Source organism: Heterodontus francisci, chromosome 33 (genome assembly GCF_036365525.1).
Source record: "Heterodontus francisci isolate sHetFra1 chromosome 33, sHetFra1.hap1, whole genome shotgun sequence".
Classification (NCBI taxonomy): domain Eukaryota; kingdom Metazoa; phylum Chordata; class Chondrichthyes; order Heterodontiformes; family Heterodontidae; genus Heterodontus; species Heterodontus francisci.
The window spans coordinates 55226413-55239492 of NC_090403.1; the positions used below are offsets into that span (position 1 = coordinate 55226413).

A 13080-nucleotide genomic window follows, 5' to 3' on the forward strand; every position below is an offset into this window, starting at 1 on the left:
AAAACATAAACATTTTCTTGGCTTGCTAAGTTATTCTCTGCTTCTGTTTTTGATTTTCCCAGCTGCATCCTGCTCCACAGGGGTAATGGCGAGGGGATGATCCAATCGCAGGTCTCTCCCACCGCCTGTGAAGTGGGCTGGAGTGGATGTGGCTGACTTTCTACCGAGCAAACAGCTCCCATTCAGCGTAGCAGCTTCTCAGACAGTGAAATTAGAACTCAGCGCTCAGGAGTACTGTCACCAGTGAGAATTCCAGAAATCTATCAATCTGAGGAGCAGGAGCATGAGGCATGGCTGTGCCCTGCAGCAACTTAGATTTGTTGTGAAATTATTATTTATTTTCAATTTTACCTCCATCACCAGAAGCTCTGCATAACAGCGTACTCTGCAAGCAGCTCCTCGTGATGGCTTAATGTCTCAACATGGCATGGGACTGAGTCAGTGGATTCCAGATCACAACAACTCACTGTGTAAAGGATTTCCTCCTCATCTCCCGATTCTTTTGCCAATCACCTTAAATTAACGTCCTCTGGTTACCAACTCTTCCGCTAGTGGAATCAGTTTTTCCTTATTTACTCTATCAAAACCCTTTATAATTTTGAACAAATTGATTAAATATCCCCTTAACGTTCTCTGTTCTAACTTGAAAATCCCAGTTTCTCTAGCCTCTGCACTCATCTAGAGTCCTGCATCCCAAAGCCTGGTCACTATCCCACCTTGTCCACTGAGGAGCATCCTACCTGTTAGAACATTGGTTTTGCATGTCTATATGGAGCTGAGTAGGAAAAATCCCATCTGCCAGTGTAAACAAGGTCCCATTAATGAGCTACGCAGGAAATCAATCGTCAGAATCCTGGAGTAATTCAGTCTGCTTCATAGAATCTTAGAGCATGGAAGGAGGCCATTCGGCCCACCATGTCTACGTTTGCTCTTGGGCAATGTCATCCAATTAGGCCCATTCTCCCACCCTTTCCCATAGCCCTGTAGACCTTTTCCAAGATACCTGCTTGGCTCAAGTACAAGAATTACCGAATTGACCACAAAGGATTGGTTCCAACCTCCTATCATCTGCTGGATCACGTTGGAGCCAACTTAACCCGAAGCAACCCGTTCACCTCCCCACCCTTCCCATTCCAAAAGGGGTACAGTCACTAGTTGTTTGAAGTGAGAAGGATTTAACAAGTGATGGAACAGAAATGCTGGAGAATAACCTTTTCAGCAGCATACCTGTCCATTTCAGACCAGTTTCCTATATCTAGGATGAACTGACACAGTAGCATCCATACACATGAACACATTAGGTGATAAATTATTGAAAGGAACTGAGCGCTATAGCACCCTCTTACAGCCAGCTGCAATAATTACACCTTCCTGATTGGCAGGAGGTTAAACAAAGAATGAACGTGCATTTATTTTGTGCCTTTCATGATCACATGATGTCCCAAAGCACTTTACAGCCAATGAAGTATTTCTGAGGTGCAGTCATTGTCGTACGGTGCCACATTTGACTCCAAGATGAGCTTCTGACCAGATATTCGCGCCATCACTAACAGCGCTTATTTACACCTCCATAACATCACCTGACTTCACCCCTGTCTCAGCTCACCTGCTGCTGAAATCCTCATTCATGCCTTTGTTACCTCCAAACTTGACTTTTCCAATGCATCCTTGGCTGGTCTTCCACATTCTACCCTCCATAAACTTGAGGCCATCCAAAACTCTGCTGCCTGTGTCTTAGCTCGCACCAAATCCCATTCACCCATCACCTCTGTGCTCGCTGACCTACACTGGCTCCTGGTCAAGCAACATACTGATTTTAAAATTCTCATCCTTGCTTTCAATTCCTCCATGGCCTTGCCTCTCCCTATCTCTGTAATCTCCTCCATCCACACAACCCTCTGAGATATCTGCGCTTCTCTAATCCTGGCCTTTTGAGCATCCCCAATTTTAATCACTCCTCTATTGATGGCCGAGCCTTCAGTTGCCTAGGCCCCAAGCTCTGGAATTCCCTCCCGACACCTCTCTGCCTTGCTTTCCTCTTTTGAGACACTCCTTAAAGCCTACCTCTTTGACCAAACGTTTGGTCATTTGACCTAATATCTCCTTATGTGGCTGGTTGTCATATTTTGTTTTATAATACTCCTGTGCAGAGCCTTGGGACATTTATTACGTTAAAGGCACTATATAAATATAAGCTGTTGTTGAAATGCAGCAGCCAATCTGTGTACAGCAAGGTCCCACAAACAACAATGTGATAATGACCAGATAATTTAAAAAAAAGTCTTGTTGGTTGAGGAATAAAAAATGAGCAGGACACTGGAGAGAATGCCACTGCTCTTCTTTGAAATAGTGCCATGGGATATTTAACATTCACCTTTGAGAGAAGATGGGGTCTCAGTTTAATGCCTCATCCAAAGGATGGCACCTCCAACTCCCTCAGTACTGCACTGAAGTAACAGCCTCCTGGGCAAAGTAGCAGCCATGCCTATGGAACTGTACCTTAGGAAGAGACGGAGAGAAAGGGTGATGAAATTTTTAAAAAAGACAAGAGCTTCAAAGCCATAACCATGCTGGTTGCAGGTCACTGGTGCAGATCAACACACACAGTGTTCTCTGCCTCGATTAACGTAATGTAAGTACAGGTCATCCCACCAGAGGCTGGCGATTTCTCACAGCAGCTGGAAATGTTTCACAGGATCCTTAAAAGCAGACTTGGAAATCCTTCCTTAACAGCACTGTGGGTGTACATACACGACATGGATACAGTGCTTCAAGAAGGTAGCTCACTACCACTTTCTCAAGAGCAATTAGCGATGGGCAACAAATGTTGGCCTTGCCAGCGACGCTCACATCCCACCAACAAATAATAAAAAACAAATGCTTCAAACCTTCTGGTTGAGTTTGTTGTCTGGATGGGAAAGCTGCTTTAAAAGAAGGATGATGTTGCTTGCTATGAGGCAAGGATACTGCAGCTGGGATTAATTTCAGACAGTCTGGTTTTCAAGTGTGTTGTCGGGAAATTCCAATTGTAAACTGGGGGAGGCAATGCGTAGTAGTAATGTCACAAGATTTGCAACCCAGAGCCCCAGGCTAATCCTCTGAGGACATGGGTTCAATTCCCACCGCAGCACTATTGGAGGTCCCGCCTTCAGGACAGTTGTTAGACCCGAAGCTTCGATTGCCTGTTCAGATGGAAGTTAAAGATCCCATTGCACAATTCAAAAAAAATGGCAGGGTCTTCTCCATCAACCATTCCCACCAAAACACAGAGTACATGGCCTTTCATATAATTACTGTTTGTGGAATCGTGCTATGCACAAAATGGCTGCCCACTGCCTAAATAGCACTTTAAAATAATTAATTGTACCTGAAGTGCTTCAAGACATTCCAGAGAGAGGCAGTGACAGGTCTCGGGAGTAGCACAGCTATGGGTTGCAACCCTTCTGGATTGTCCTGGAGTCTCCAGAAATTAAACATTGGACAGTACTTTAAGCAACCCAGGAGAAAAAATATTGGGACATTAAAATACAAGCTGTGTTTTTTTACATTTTCTTTGAATATTTGTGCTCATTGGTTATAAAAATATTGGAAATGGGGGAGAGAAAAAAAATCAGCTTGACTGACGGGGGGGGATAGTTGGAAGATAATGAAACTTAATGAAACTTCCCGGAAAGCATCCAGCCAGAGCTGGCAACATGAAGCACAGCTATACATCTGACTATTGTTCTTCACTTTGTACATTATGGCAACATTAGACTGAGCTGGTCAAGGAAATCCCAAATCCAATCTCTGCTCTGTACTGAGTTAGCTAAGCTTGTGTAGGGCGTGCATACAGCTTTTACAACTGGCATTAATGCGTCTGAATTAGGGAGGAGAGGAGCGGTGGGCTGAGGTGAGGTCAGGGTGGGGGGGTGAGGTCAGGGTGGGGGGGTGAGGTGAGTTCAGGGTGGGGGGGGTGAGATGAGGTCAGGGTTGGGGGGTGAGGTCAGGGTGGGGGGGGTGAGGTGAGGTCGGGGTGGGGGGGATTCGAGGTGGGGGGGTGAGGGGGGTGAGGTGAGGTGGGGGTGGGGGCGTGAGGTGAGGTCGGGGTGGGGGGGATGTGCTGAGGTCGGGGTGGGGGGGTGAGGTGGGGGTGGGGGGGGTGAGGTGAGGTCGAGGTGAGGTCGGGGTGGGGGAGTGAGGTGGAGGGGGTGAGGTGAGGTCGGGGTGAGGTGAGGTGGGGGTGGGGGGGGAAGAGGTGAGGTCGGGGTGGGGGGGGAAAGGTGAGGTCGGGGTGGGGGGGGTGAGGTGGGGGTGGGGGGTGTGGGTGTGGTCGGGGTGGGGGGGGTGAGGTGAGGTCAGGGTGGGGGGGGGGGTGAGGTGAGGTCGGGGTGGGGGGTGGTGAGGTGGGGGTGAGGTGGGGGTGGGGGGGGTGGGTGTGGTCGGGGTGGGGGGTGGTAAGGTGAGGTCGGGGTGGGGGGGTGAGGTGAGGTCGGGGTGGGGGGGTGAGGTGAGGTCGGTGTGGGGGGTGGTGAGGTGAGGTCGGGGTGGGGGGGGTGAGGTGAGGTCGGGGTGGGGGGGGTGAGGTGAGGTCGGGGTGGGGGGGGGTGAGGTGAGGTCAGGGTGGGAGGGTGTGAGGTGAGGTCAGGGTGGGGGGGGGGTGAGGTGAGGTCGGGGTAGGGGGGGGTGAGGTGAGGTGGGGTGAAGTGAGGTCGGGGTGGGGGTTTTCGGGGAGTGGAAATCAGACAGGACTCCTGCCCCTGATCCAGCAACAGCTGTTAGCATCAGGTAAAGAAGCAAGGGACAATAACCAACTCATTCGAACACTGATGCAACAGACTCTGCATCCTTAATCCAGTGCACATGATTCCACTGTTGAACCATATGCATTCAATAGCAGAGACCACAAGTGGGAGAGATTTCCCAAGCCACAAGTCCCAACTGAAACCCCTCCATGAACACTTCATAAAAAAAAGACTTGCAAAGAACAAAAGATTAACATTTCTACAGCGTCTTCATGACCTCAGGATGTCCCAAAGCATTTTACAGCCAATCAAGTACTTTTGAAGTGTAGTCACTGTTGTAATGTAGGAAACAATTTGCACACAGCAAACTCCCACAAACAGCATTGTGATAATGACCAGATCATCTTTTTACTGATGTTGTCTGCGGGATAATTTTAGGTCAAAACACTGGGAGAACTCTTCTGCCATGGGATCTTTTGCATTCATGCAAGAGGGCAGACAGAACCTTGGTTTAATGCCTCAAATGAAAGACACCATCACCAGCAGTGCAGCACTCCACTGAAATGCCTGCTAGGATTTTGTGCGTAAATCTTTGAGAGCCCTAGTAAAACTGAAGCCAATGGGAATTGGGGGAAAACTTTCCACTGGCTGGAGTCATACCTAGCACAAAGCTAGATGGTTGTGGTTGTTGGAGGCCAATCATCCCAGTCCCGGGAAATCACTGCAGGAGTTGATCAGGGTAGTGTCCCAGGCCCAACCATCTTCAGCTGCTTCATCAATGATCATCCCTCCATTGTAAGGTCAGAAGTGGGGATGTTTGCTGATCGCACAGTGCTCAGTACCTTCACAACTCCTCAGTACTGACCTCCGCTTTCAACAAGACCCGGACAACATTCAGGCTTGGACTGATAAGTGGCAAGTAACATTTGCACCACATAAGTGTCAGACAACAAACAGCTCCAACAACAGAAAGCCTAACTACCTCCCCTTGATATTCAAGGACATTACCATCATCAAACCTCATCATCAACATCCCAGGGACCAACATTTACCAGAAACTGAACTGGACCAGCCACACAAGAACTGTGGCTACAATAGTAGGTCAGAAGCTGTGAATTCAGTGGCGAGTAACTCATCTCTTGACTCCCCAAAGCCTGTCCACCAGCTGCAAGAGAGTAGTGTGATGTAATACTCTCCACTTGCCTGGTGAGCACAGCTCCAACAACACTTAAGAAGCTCAATTCTATCCAGTAGTCCGCTTGATCAGCATCCCATCCACCACTTTAAACATTCACTCCCTCCTCGACTGGTGCACAATGGCAGCAGTGTGTATCAACTAGAAGATGCACTCCACCAACTTTCCAAGACTTCTTCGATAGCACCTTCCAAACTTGTAACCTCTACCACCTAGAAAAACAAAGGCAGCAGGCGCATGTGAACACCACCACCTGCACGTTCCCTTCCAAGTCACACACCATCCTGATTTGGAAATACATTGCTGTTTCTTCATTGTCGCTGGATCAAAACCCGAGAACTCCTTCTCCAACAGCACTTTGGGTATACCTACAGCACCTGGATTGCAGCAGTTCAAGAAAATGGATCACCCCCACCTTCCCAAGGACAACGGGGAATGGGCAATAACTGCTGGCCTTGTCAGCAACCTCCAAATCCCATGAATGAATAAAGAAAATAAAAGCAGGCCCGATAATCGGCACCTGCCAAACAGACAAATTACCCAAGCAGCAACTTCTCCACTCGAATTAACAGCTTGAATGAAGACAAACAAAAATGCTAAAATGTTGCTCAAAGTTTCAAACAGAAGTTTTTGTTTTTTTAAACACAACTATTTTCGCATTGTTCACAACCAATGATCTTGGTTTTACACAGCAAAGCAACAGTTTAGACCTGGAACTCATACCCAAAATGTTGCTGTCAGAGTCCGCCACTAGAGGGTGCTCCAAACAACAAATTAAACGCTGCTCACAATGTGGTCTCCTCTACATTGGGAAGACCAAACACAGACTGGGTGACCGCTTTGCGGAACACCTCCGCTCAGTCCGTAAGCAGGACCCCGAGCTTCCGGTTGCTGGCCATTTCAACACTCCCCCCTGCTCTCATGCTCACATCTCTGTCCTGGGATTGCTGCAGTGTTCCAGTGAACATCAACGCAAGCTCGAGGAACAACATCTCATTTACCGATTAGGCACACTACAGCCTGCCGGACTGAACATTGAGTTCAATAATTTCAGAGCATGACGGGCCCCCCATTTTACTTTTAGTTATTTTTTTCTTTTTTATATATTGATTTATTTATTTTTGGGTTTTTTTGTTTTTATTTTATTTCATCTTAGTTTGTTCAGATTGCTTACCCACTTTTTTTTCATGTTTGTACTTGCGGCTGTTCAATTTTCAGTCCGTTAACACCCTATCTGTACTAATGCCTTGTCTTTCAACACACTATTAACATATTGTTTGCCTTTGCTCCATGACCCTCTGGTCAGTTGTTCTGTGACCTTGTCCTATCTACACTTTCTCCTTTGTTATCTCTTGCCCCACCCCCCGCTTTACTTGCTTATAACCTTTTACATTTCTAATATTTGCCAGTTCTGATGAAGGGTCACTGACCTGAAACGTTAACTCTGCTTCTCTCTCCACAGATGCTGCCAGACCTGCTGAGTATTTCCAGCATTTCTTGCTTTTATTTCAGATTTCCAGCATCCGCAGTATTTGGCTTTTATTAACAAATTCAACTCACTGGAAACTTGATTCACATCAGCTTAAACAGAGTCTTGAAATTATTTTTAAAAATGCCAGTGAAATCAAAATAGGTAATAGAGATCAAATAGTATTGTACACCATCCCCAGTACTGAATCACTAACAATGCAATTAGAGAGGATGGTTGAATTCTGAAACATAAAAGTGGGGCTGGAACAGAAACAGAAGAGCTGGGCCCTGAAATTACTGGGTCTTGGAGTGAAGTGGGGGACTATGGAGAGGAGGGAGGGGAGGAGGTTGGTATTCACCCAGAATTAACTGTAATCTGGGTCGGCATCCATTTCTAACAAAGCAACACATTCAGTTATCAGAGGGTTTTCAAAGGCTGTGACTGTCTATGGGCCCATTGCAAAGGGCCTCCTAATATTCCTGGTTCCCAGTGGAGCAGAAACCCAAGGGAGCAGCTTAAACACCATGGGTGTCAGCCCAATTCATGTTAATACCCACTTCCTTTGGGATGTGGGACAGAGCCAGTGACGAGCAAAGGTGTATGGCAGTTCAGGGCTTAAGGAATTCAGTCTCCGAATAAAATATTAAGCATGTGTTCACTTCAAATTAACCTAATACAACCAAGGAGTGTCCATTTAAATGGAAGCAAAAACCCTGGAATTATTTAAGAAATGATTCGTTGCTACAAATGGGGAAATATAGGATCTCTGGATGGATGAATTAAGGTCGGCCAAATAGCCTTCCTCACCTGTAATTTATCCAGTGACCTTTTAATGAAAGTGCAAATTTTTATTGTTGAAATGTTCTTGGGGTCCGGCACTCTGTGTTTCAAAGTTCTGATGCTCCAATCTCTCCAATGACTCAACTGATGTGGTACGCAGCTTTATAAAATTCCAGGGTCAAAATCTGATCTGTGCTGACTGGCAGATCTTAGCCAGAATGGCACGAGTATCTCTGTGCATAGGATCACATCCTGTGCACATATGGGTGACTGTGTGGGGGTAACTGGTGGAAAACAAGTTCGTACTCAGCAACGATCCCCAGCCACCCCGTGATTCACTAGCCTACCAACACTCACTGTCTCAGCTCTTACAAGTAATTGAAATACTGGAAATCTGTGTTTAATCTGTGAATCAAACCCTGCCACAGAGGGGAAGAATTAGAAATAAAAAGAAAGTACGATCCCTTGATAAAGGTTCCTCAGCAACACAGACTAAATCAAATGTCATTACACTCCTCACACTGCACTTACTTTTCCAGGAATTGCTGCAAGCCCTGTCGTCTTCTCTCTATACCTTCACTGTTGTTAACTTGGAAAAATGGTTTCTTGCCTGGCAGATCAGGGAGAGGTCTGTGAAAACAAAAGCAACAGGAATTTCTGTACATTTTGGCAAAGGAGAATGTGGCAATCGTGTTGATTCATATATTATCCATATGTCCCTCCTTAACAGTCAGACAATAAATGATTGGAGTGGGGTGAGAGATTAGTCACTAAAGGTGCAATGCGAAAGGATGTTTGAATTGTAAATAAAGCAGGAGAGCTGGACACCAAAATTACTGGGTTTAGAACTGGGAAGAGGGGTGAGGGGTGCGGTGGGGGAAGAGTGTGGGTATTCCACTAGAATGGAGCTGCAAGCTGGGTCGACACCCAGTTCTAGCAAAGCAGCATGTTCAGTATCAGCAGGGTTTTCAAAGACTGTGAAGGTCTTTGGGCCCAATGCAAAGTGCCACTTGATTAGCTCAAATCATGAATGGAATCGGTCATTTTACTTCTATGTCTGGGCTCGAGGGTAGCATTCTCAACTGAATCAGAAGGTTGTGGGTTCAAGTCCCTGTCCAGAGACTTGAACATACATTCCAAACTGACACTTGCAGTGCCAGTACTGAGGGAGTGCTGCACTGTCGGAAATGCTGTCTTTTGGATGAGACAGTAAACTGAGGCACCGTCTGGCCTCTCAGGTGGACGTACAAGATCCCACAGCCCTACCAACCAAACCACAGCTGACACCATGAGGTGTCCTCCTACAGACAACTCAAACCTGAGTGGGATTAGCAGAGTTCGGCAGTTGCAATCCCAGATTTATTCCCGAGATGCCTTTTCAGGGGACTCAGTTTCCAAATCATCCACCGTTCTGTGTAGCTCAATGTTGTTAATTCTAGTGTTCCATGTATCATGCGTAAGAACTGTATTCGAAGCTGTACTTACACCAATCCAGCATTCTTCTGGAGCTGGCGCCTCAGCCACACAAACTCACGATATCGTCTCCGCACGCAGGAGGTCTTTACAGTAAAAGCCTTACTGTTTGTCTGAAAGAGTACAGCAAGTGGCCTTTCAGTTAACTTTGTTGTTTTTGATTGACAGACCAACAGTCACAATCTGTACTCCCTCCCGTCATAGAATGATACATCATGGCAGGTGATCATTTGGCCCATCGTGCCTGTGCCAGCTCTTTTAAAGAGCTAACCAATTAAGCCCACTCCCCTGCTCTTGCCCCATAGCCCTGCAAATCTTTTCCCTTCAAGTGTTTATCCAATTAATTATTTAGCCCATTTAAGACCAAGATGAGGAAAAATGTCTCCTCTCAGAGGGTTGTGTATCTATGGAATTCTCTACCTCAGAGAGCTGTGGAGACCGAGTCATTGGATATATTCAAGACGGAGATAGACAGATTTTTGAACTATGGAGGAGTCCAGCATTATGGAGAACAGGCAGGAAAGTGAAGTTGAGGCCAAGATCAGATCAGCCATGATCTTATTGAATGGCAGTGCAGGCCCGAGGGGCTGAATGCCCTACTCCTGCTCCACTTTCTTATGTTCTTATGTTTAATTCCATTTTGAAAGTTATTAAATGTGCTTCCACAAGCCTTTCAGGCAGTGCTTTCCAGATCACAACAATTCCCTTTACAAAAGCAGAAAAGGTTTCTCAAGTCGTTGCTGGTTCTTTAGACAATGACAGTGTGGTACTAAGCCCCATACAGAGCTGGATGGTTCCAGATTCAGTCCCTGGTCTGTACTGAGTCAGCTGAGCTAAACTGGGGCAGGAGTGGAGGACAATGATTAACCTCAACACTAGTGGCCTAGAGGGCAAGGAAAACAGACCATGGTGCCCACTCCTGATCAAGGTCCAGTAACTCCAGCTCAGACATGCTCAAGTGTGGCGATGACAGGATCAGGTTCCACTTGCTGCTCCTAAGCTACAGTCAAAAATCCAATGAACAGTCACTATCCCGGCTCACATGTGAAGAACTGCAACTTAGATAAAGTGTTGATGTTACTTGCTGGTTATGGAAACATGCCACAGCAAGAGTCAACACGATCGCAGAGGTGGTGTGCTGACCTAGCACCACATGTTGGAAGACAAGGAAGTGGAATCATGGAGTCGGGCCAAGCAACTTCACTCCCTGTTTAGCTGAGTTTTTGTATGGAGAGACCACAGCAGGGTCACTAGGAATGCCACCAAGTGCACATTGAACATAAGAAATAGGAGCAGTAGGTCATTCAGCCCCCTCGAGCCTGCTCCACCATTCAGTAAGATCATGACTGATTTGATTGTGGCCTTAACTCCACTTTCTTGCCTGTCCCCCATAACCCTTGACTCGTTTGTTGATAAAAAAAATCTGTCTAACTCAGTCTTGAATATATTCAATGACCCAGCTTCCACTACTCTCTGGGAAACAGAATTCCAAAGATTAATGACCCTCTGAGAGAAGAAATTTCTCATCTCCATCTTAAAAGGGAGACCCCTTATTTTGAAACTGTGCCCCAGTTCTAGATTTCCCCACGAGGGGAAACATCCTCTCAGCATCCACCTTGTCAAGCCCCCTCAGAATATTATATGTTTCAATAGGATCACGTCTCATTCTGCGAAACTCCAATGAGTATAGGCCCAGCCTGCTTAACCTTTCCTCATAAGACAACCCTTCATCCCAGGAATCAGCCTAGTGAACTGCTTCCAATGCAAGTATATCCCTCCTTAAGTAAGGAGACCAAAACTGTACACAGTACTCTAGCTGTGATCTCACCAATATCCTGTACAGTTGTAGCATGAATTCCCTACTTTTATACTCCACACACCTTGCAATAAAGGCCAACATTCCATTTGCCTTCCTAATTACTTGCTGTATCTGTATGCTAACATTTTGTGATCCATGTACAAGGACAGCCAGATCCCCCTATACTGCAGCATTCCACAGTCTCGCCCCGTGTAAATAATATTCTGCTTTTCTATTCTTCCTGCCAAAGTGGACAACCTCACATATTCCCACATTACACTCCATCTGCCAAATTTTAGCCCATTTGCTTAATCTATCCGTATCTCTTTGCAGACACTGTATCCTCCTCACAACTTGCTTTCCTACCTATCTTTGTATTGTCTGCAAATTTGGCTACAATACACATGGTCCCTTCATTCATGTCATTAATACAGATCATAAATAGGCCCCAGCACTGATTCCTGTAGCACTCCACTAGTTACAGTTTGCCAACCTGAAAATGGCTCATTTATCCTGACTCTCTAGTTAACTAACAGGAAACAATTCTCTATCCAAGCTAATATATTACCCCAAACACCATGAGCTCTAGCCTTGTGTAGTAAACTTTTTTATGTGAGGCACCTTATCAAATGCTTTTTGGAAATCCAAATACACTAAATCTACTGGTTCCCCTTTATTCATCTTGCTTTTTACATCCTCAAAGAACTTGAATAAATTTGTCAAACATGATTTCTCTTTCATAAAACCATGTTGTCTCTGCCTGATTGCATTATGATTTTCTAAATGTCCTGCTTCCTTAATAATGGATTCTAGCATTTTCCCAGTGACAGATGATAGATAGGCTAACTGGCCTATAGTGTCCTGCTTTCTGTTGCCCCCTCCTGCACCCCACCCCCCCACCTCTTTCTTGAATAGAGGTGTTACATTTGTGGTTTTCCAATCCATTGGGACCTTTCCAGAATCTAGGGAATTTTCGAAGATTACAACCAAGGCATCCACTATCTCTGCAGCCACTTCTTTTAAGACCCTAGGATGCAGGTCATCAGATCCAGGGGACTTGTCAGCCTTTAGCTCCATTAGTTTTCCTAGTACTTTTTCTCTAGTGACAGTGATTGTTTTAAGTTCCTCCCTCCCTCATGAAGTACAGAAGCAGTAAGTCGCTGGGAAGAGGTCACCATCAGAAGCCAAGAGGTGTCCCACAGAGACAAAAAACTACCAAGGTGTCTCATCTCTGGACTGCATTTGTTTGCCTCCCAGTGGCCAGCTTGCAGCATGGCAGAGACCTACGACCAGGCTGCTAACACACTCCACTATGATTGATGCAAGGCTAGAGTCAGCATGAGGGGTTCCCAGGGAATACAGAAACATGAGGAGGCCATTCAGCCCCTTGAGTCTGTTACACCATTCAATCAGATCATGGTTGGTCTGTATCCCAATGCCATTTTCCCACCTTTACTCCATACCTTTTGATACCCTTGCCTAATGGAAATATGTCAATCTCAGCCTTATAATTTCAATTGAACCACAGCATTCACAGACTTTTTGGTGGGAGGAAAGGGTGGGAGATCAGAATTCTAGATTTCTACCACCCTTTGTGTGAAAAAACTGCTTCCTGATTTCACTCCTAAATGGCCCAGCT

The 13080-nt window shown here is 46.0% G+C and overlaps 1 protein-coding gene across 2 annotated transcripts in view; it reads right to left on the bottom strand.

Annotated features, from left to right (window-relative positions):
• LOC137348236 (sorting nexin-11-like) overlaps positions 1-13080 on the bottom strand; it is a 128080-nt gene that overhangs the window by 88076 nt on the left and 26924 nt on the right. For both annotated transcript variants that reach the window (XM_068013621.1, XM_068013622.1), the window contains exons 5-6: positions 9656-9756; positions 8702-8800 (exon numbers count right to left, since the gene is read on the bottom strand). In XM_068013621.1, the coding sequence (XP_067869722.1) occupies positions 8702-8800; positions 9656-9756 (200 nt within the window). The remainder of the gene's footprint in view (positions 1-8701; positions 8801-9655; positions 9757-13080) is intronic.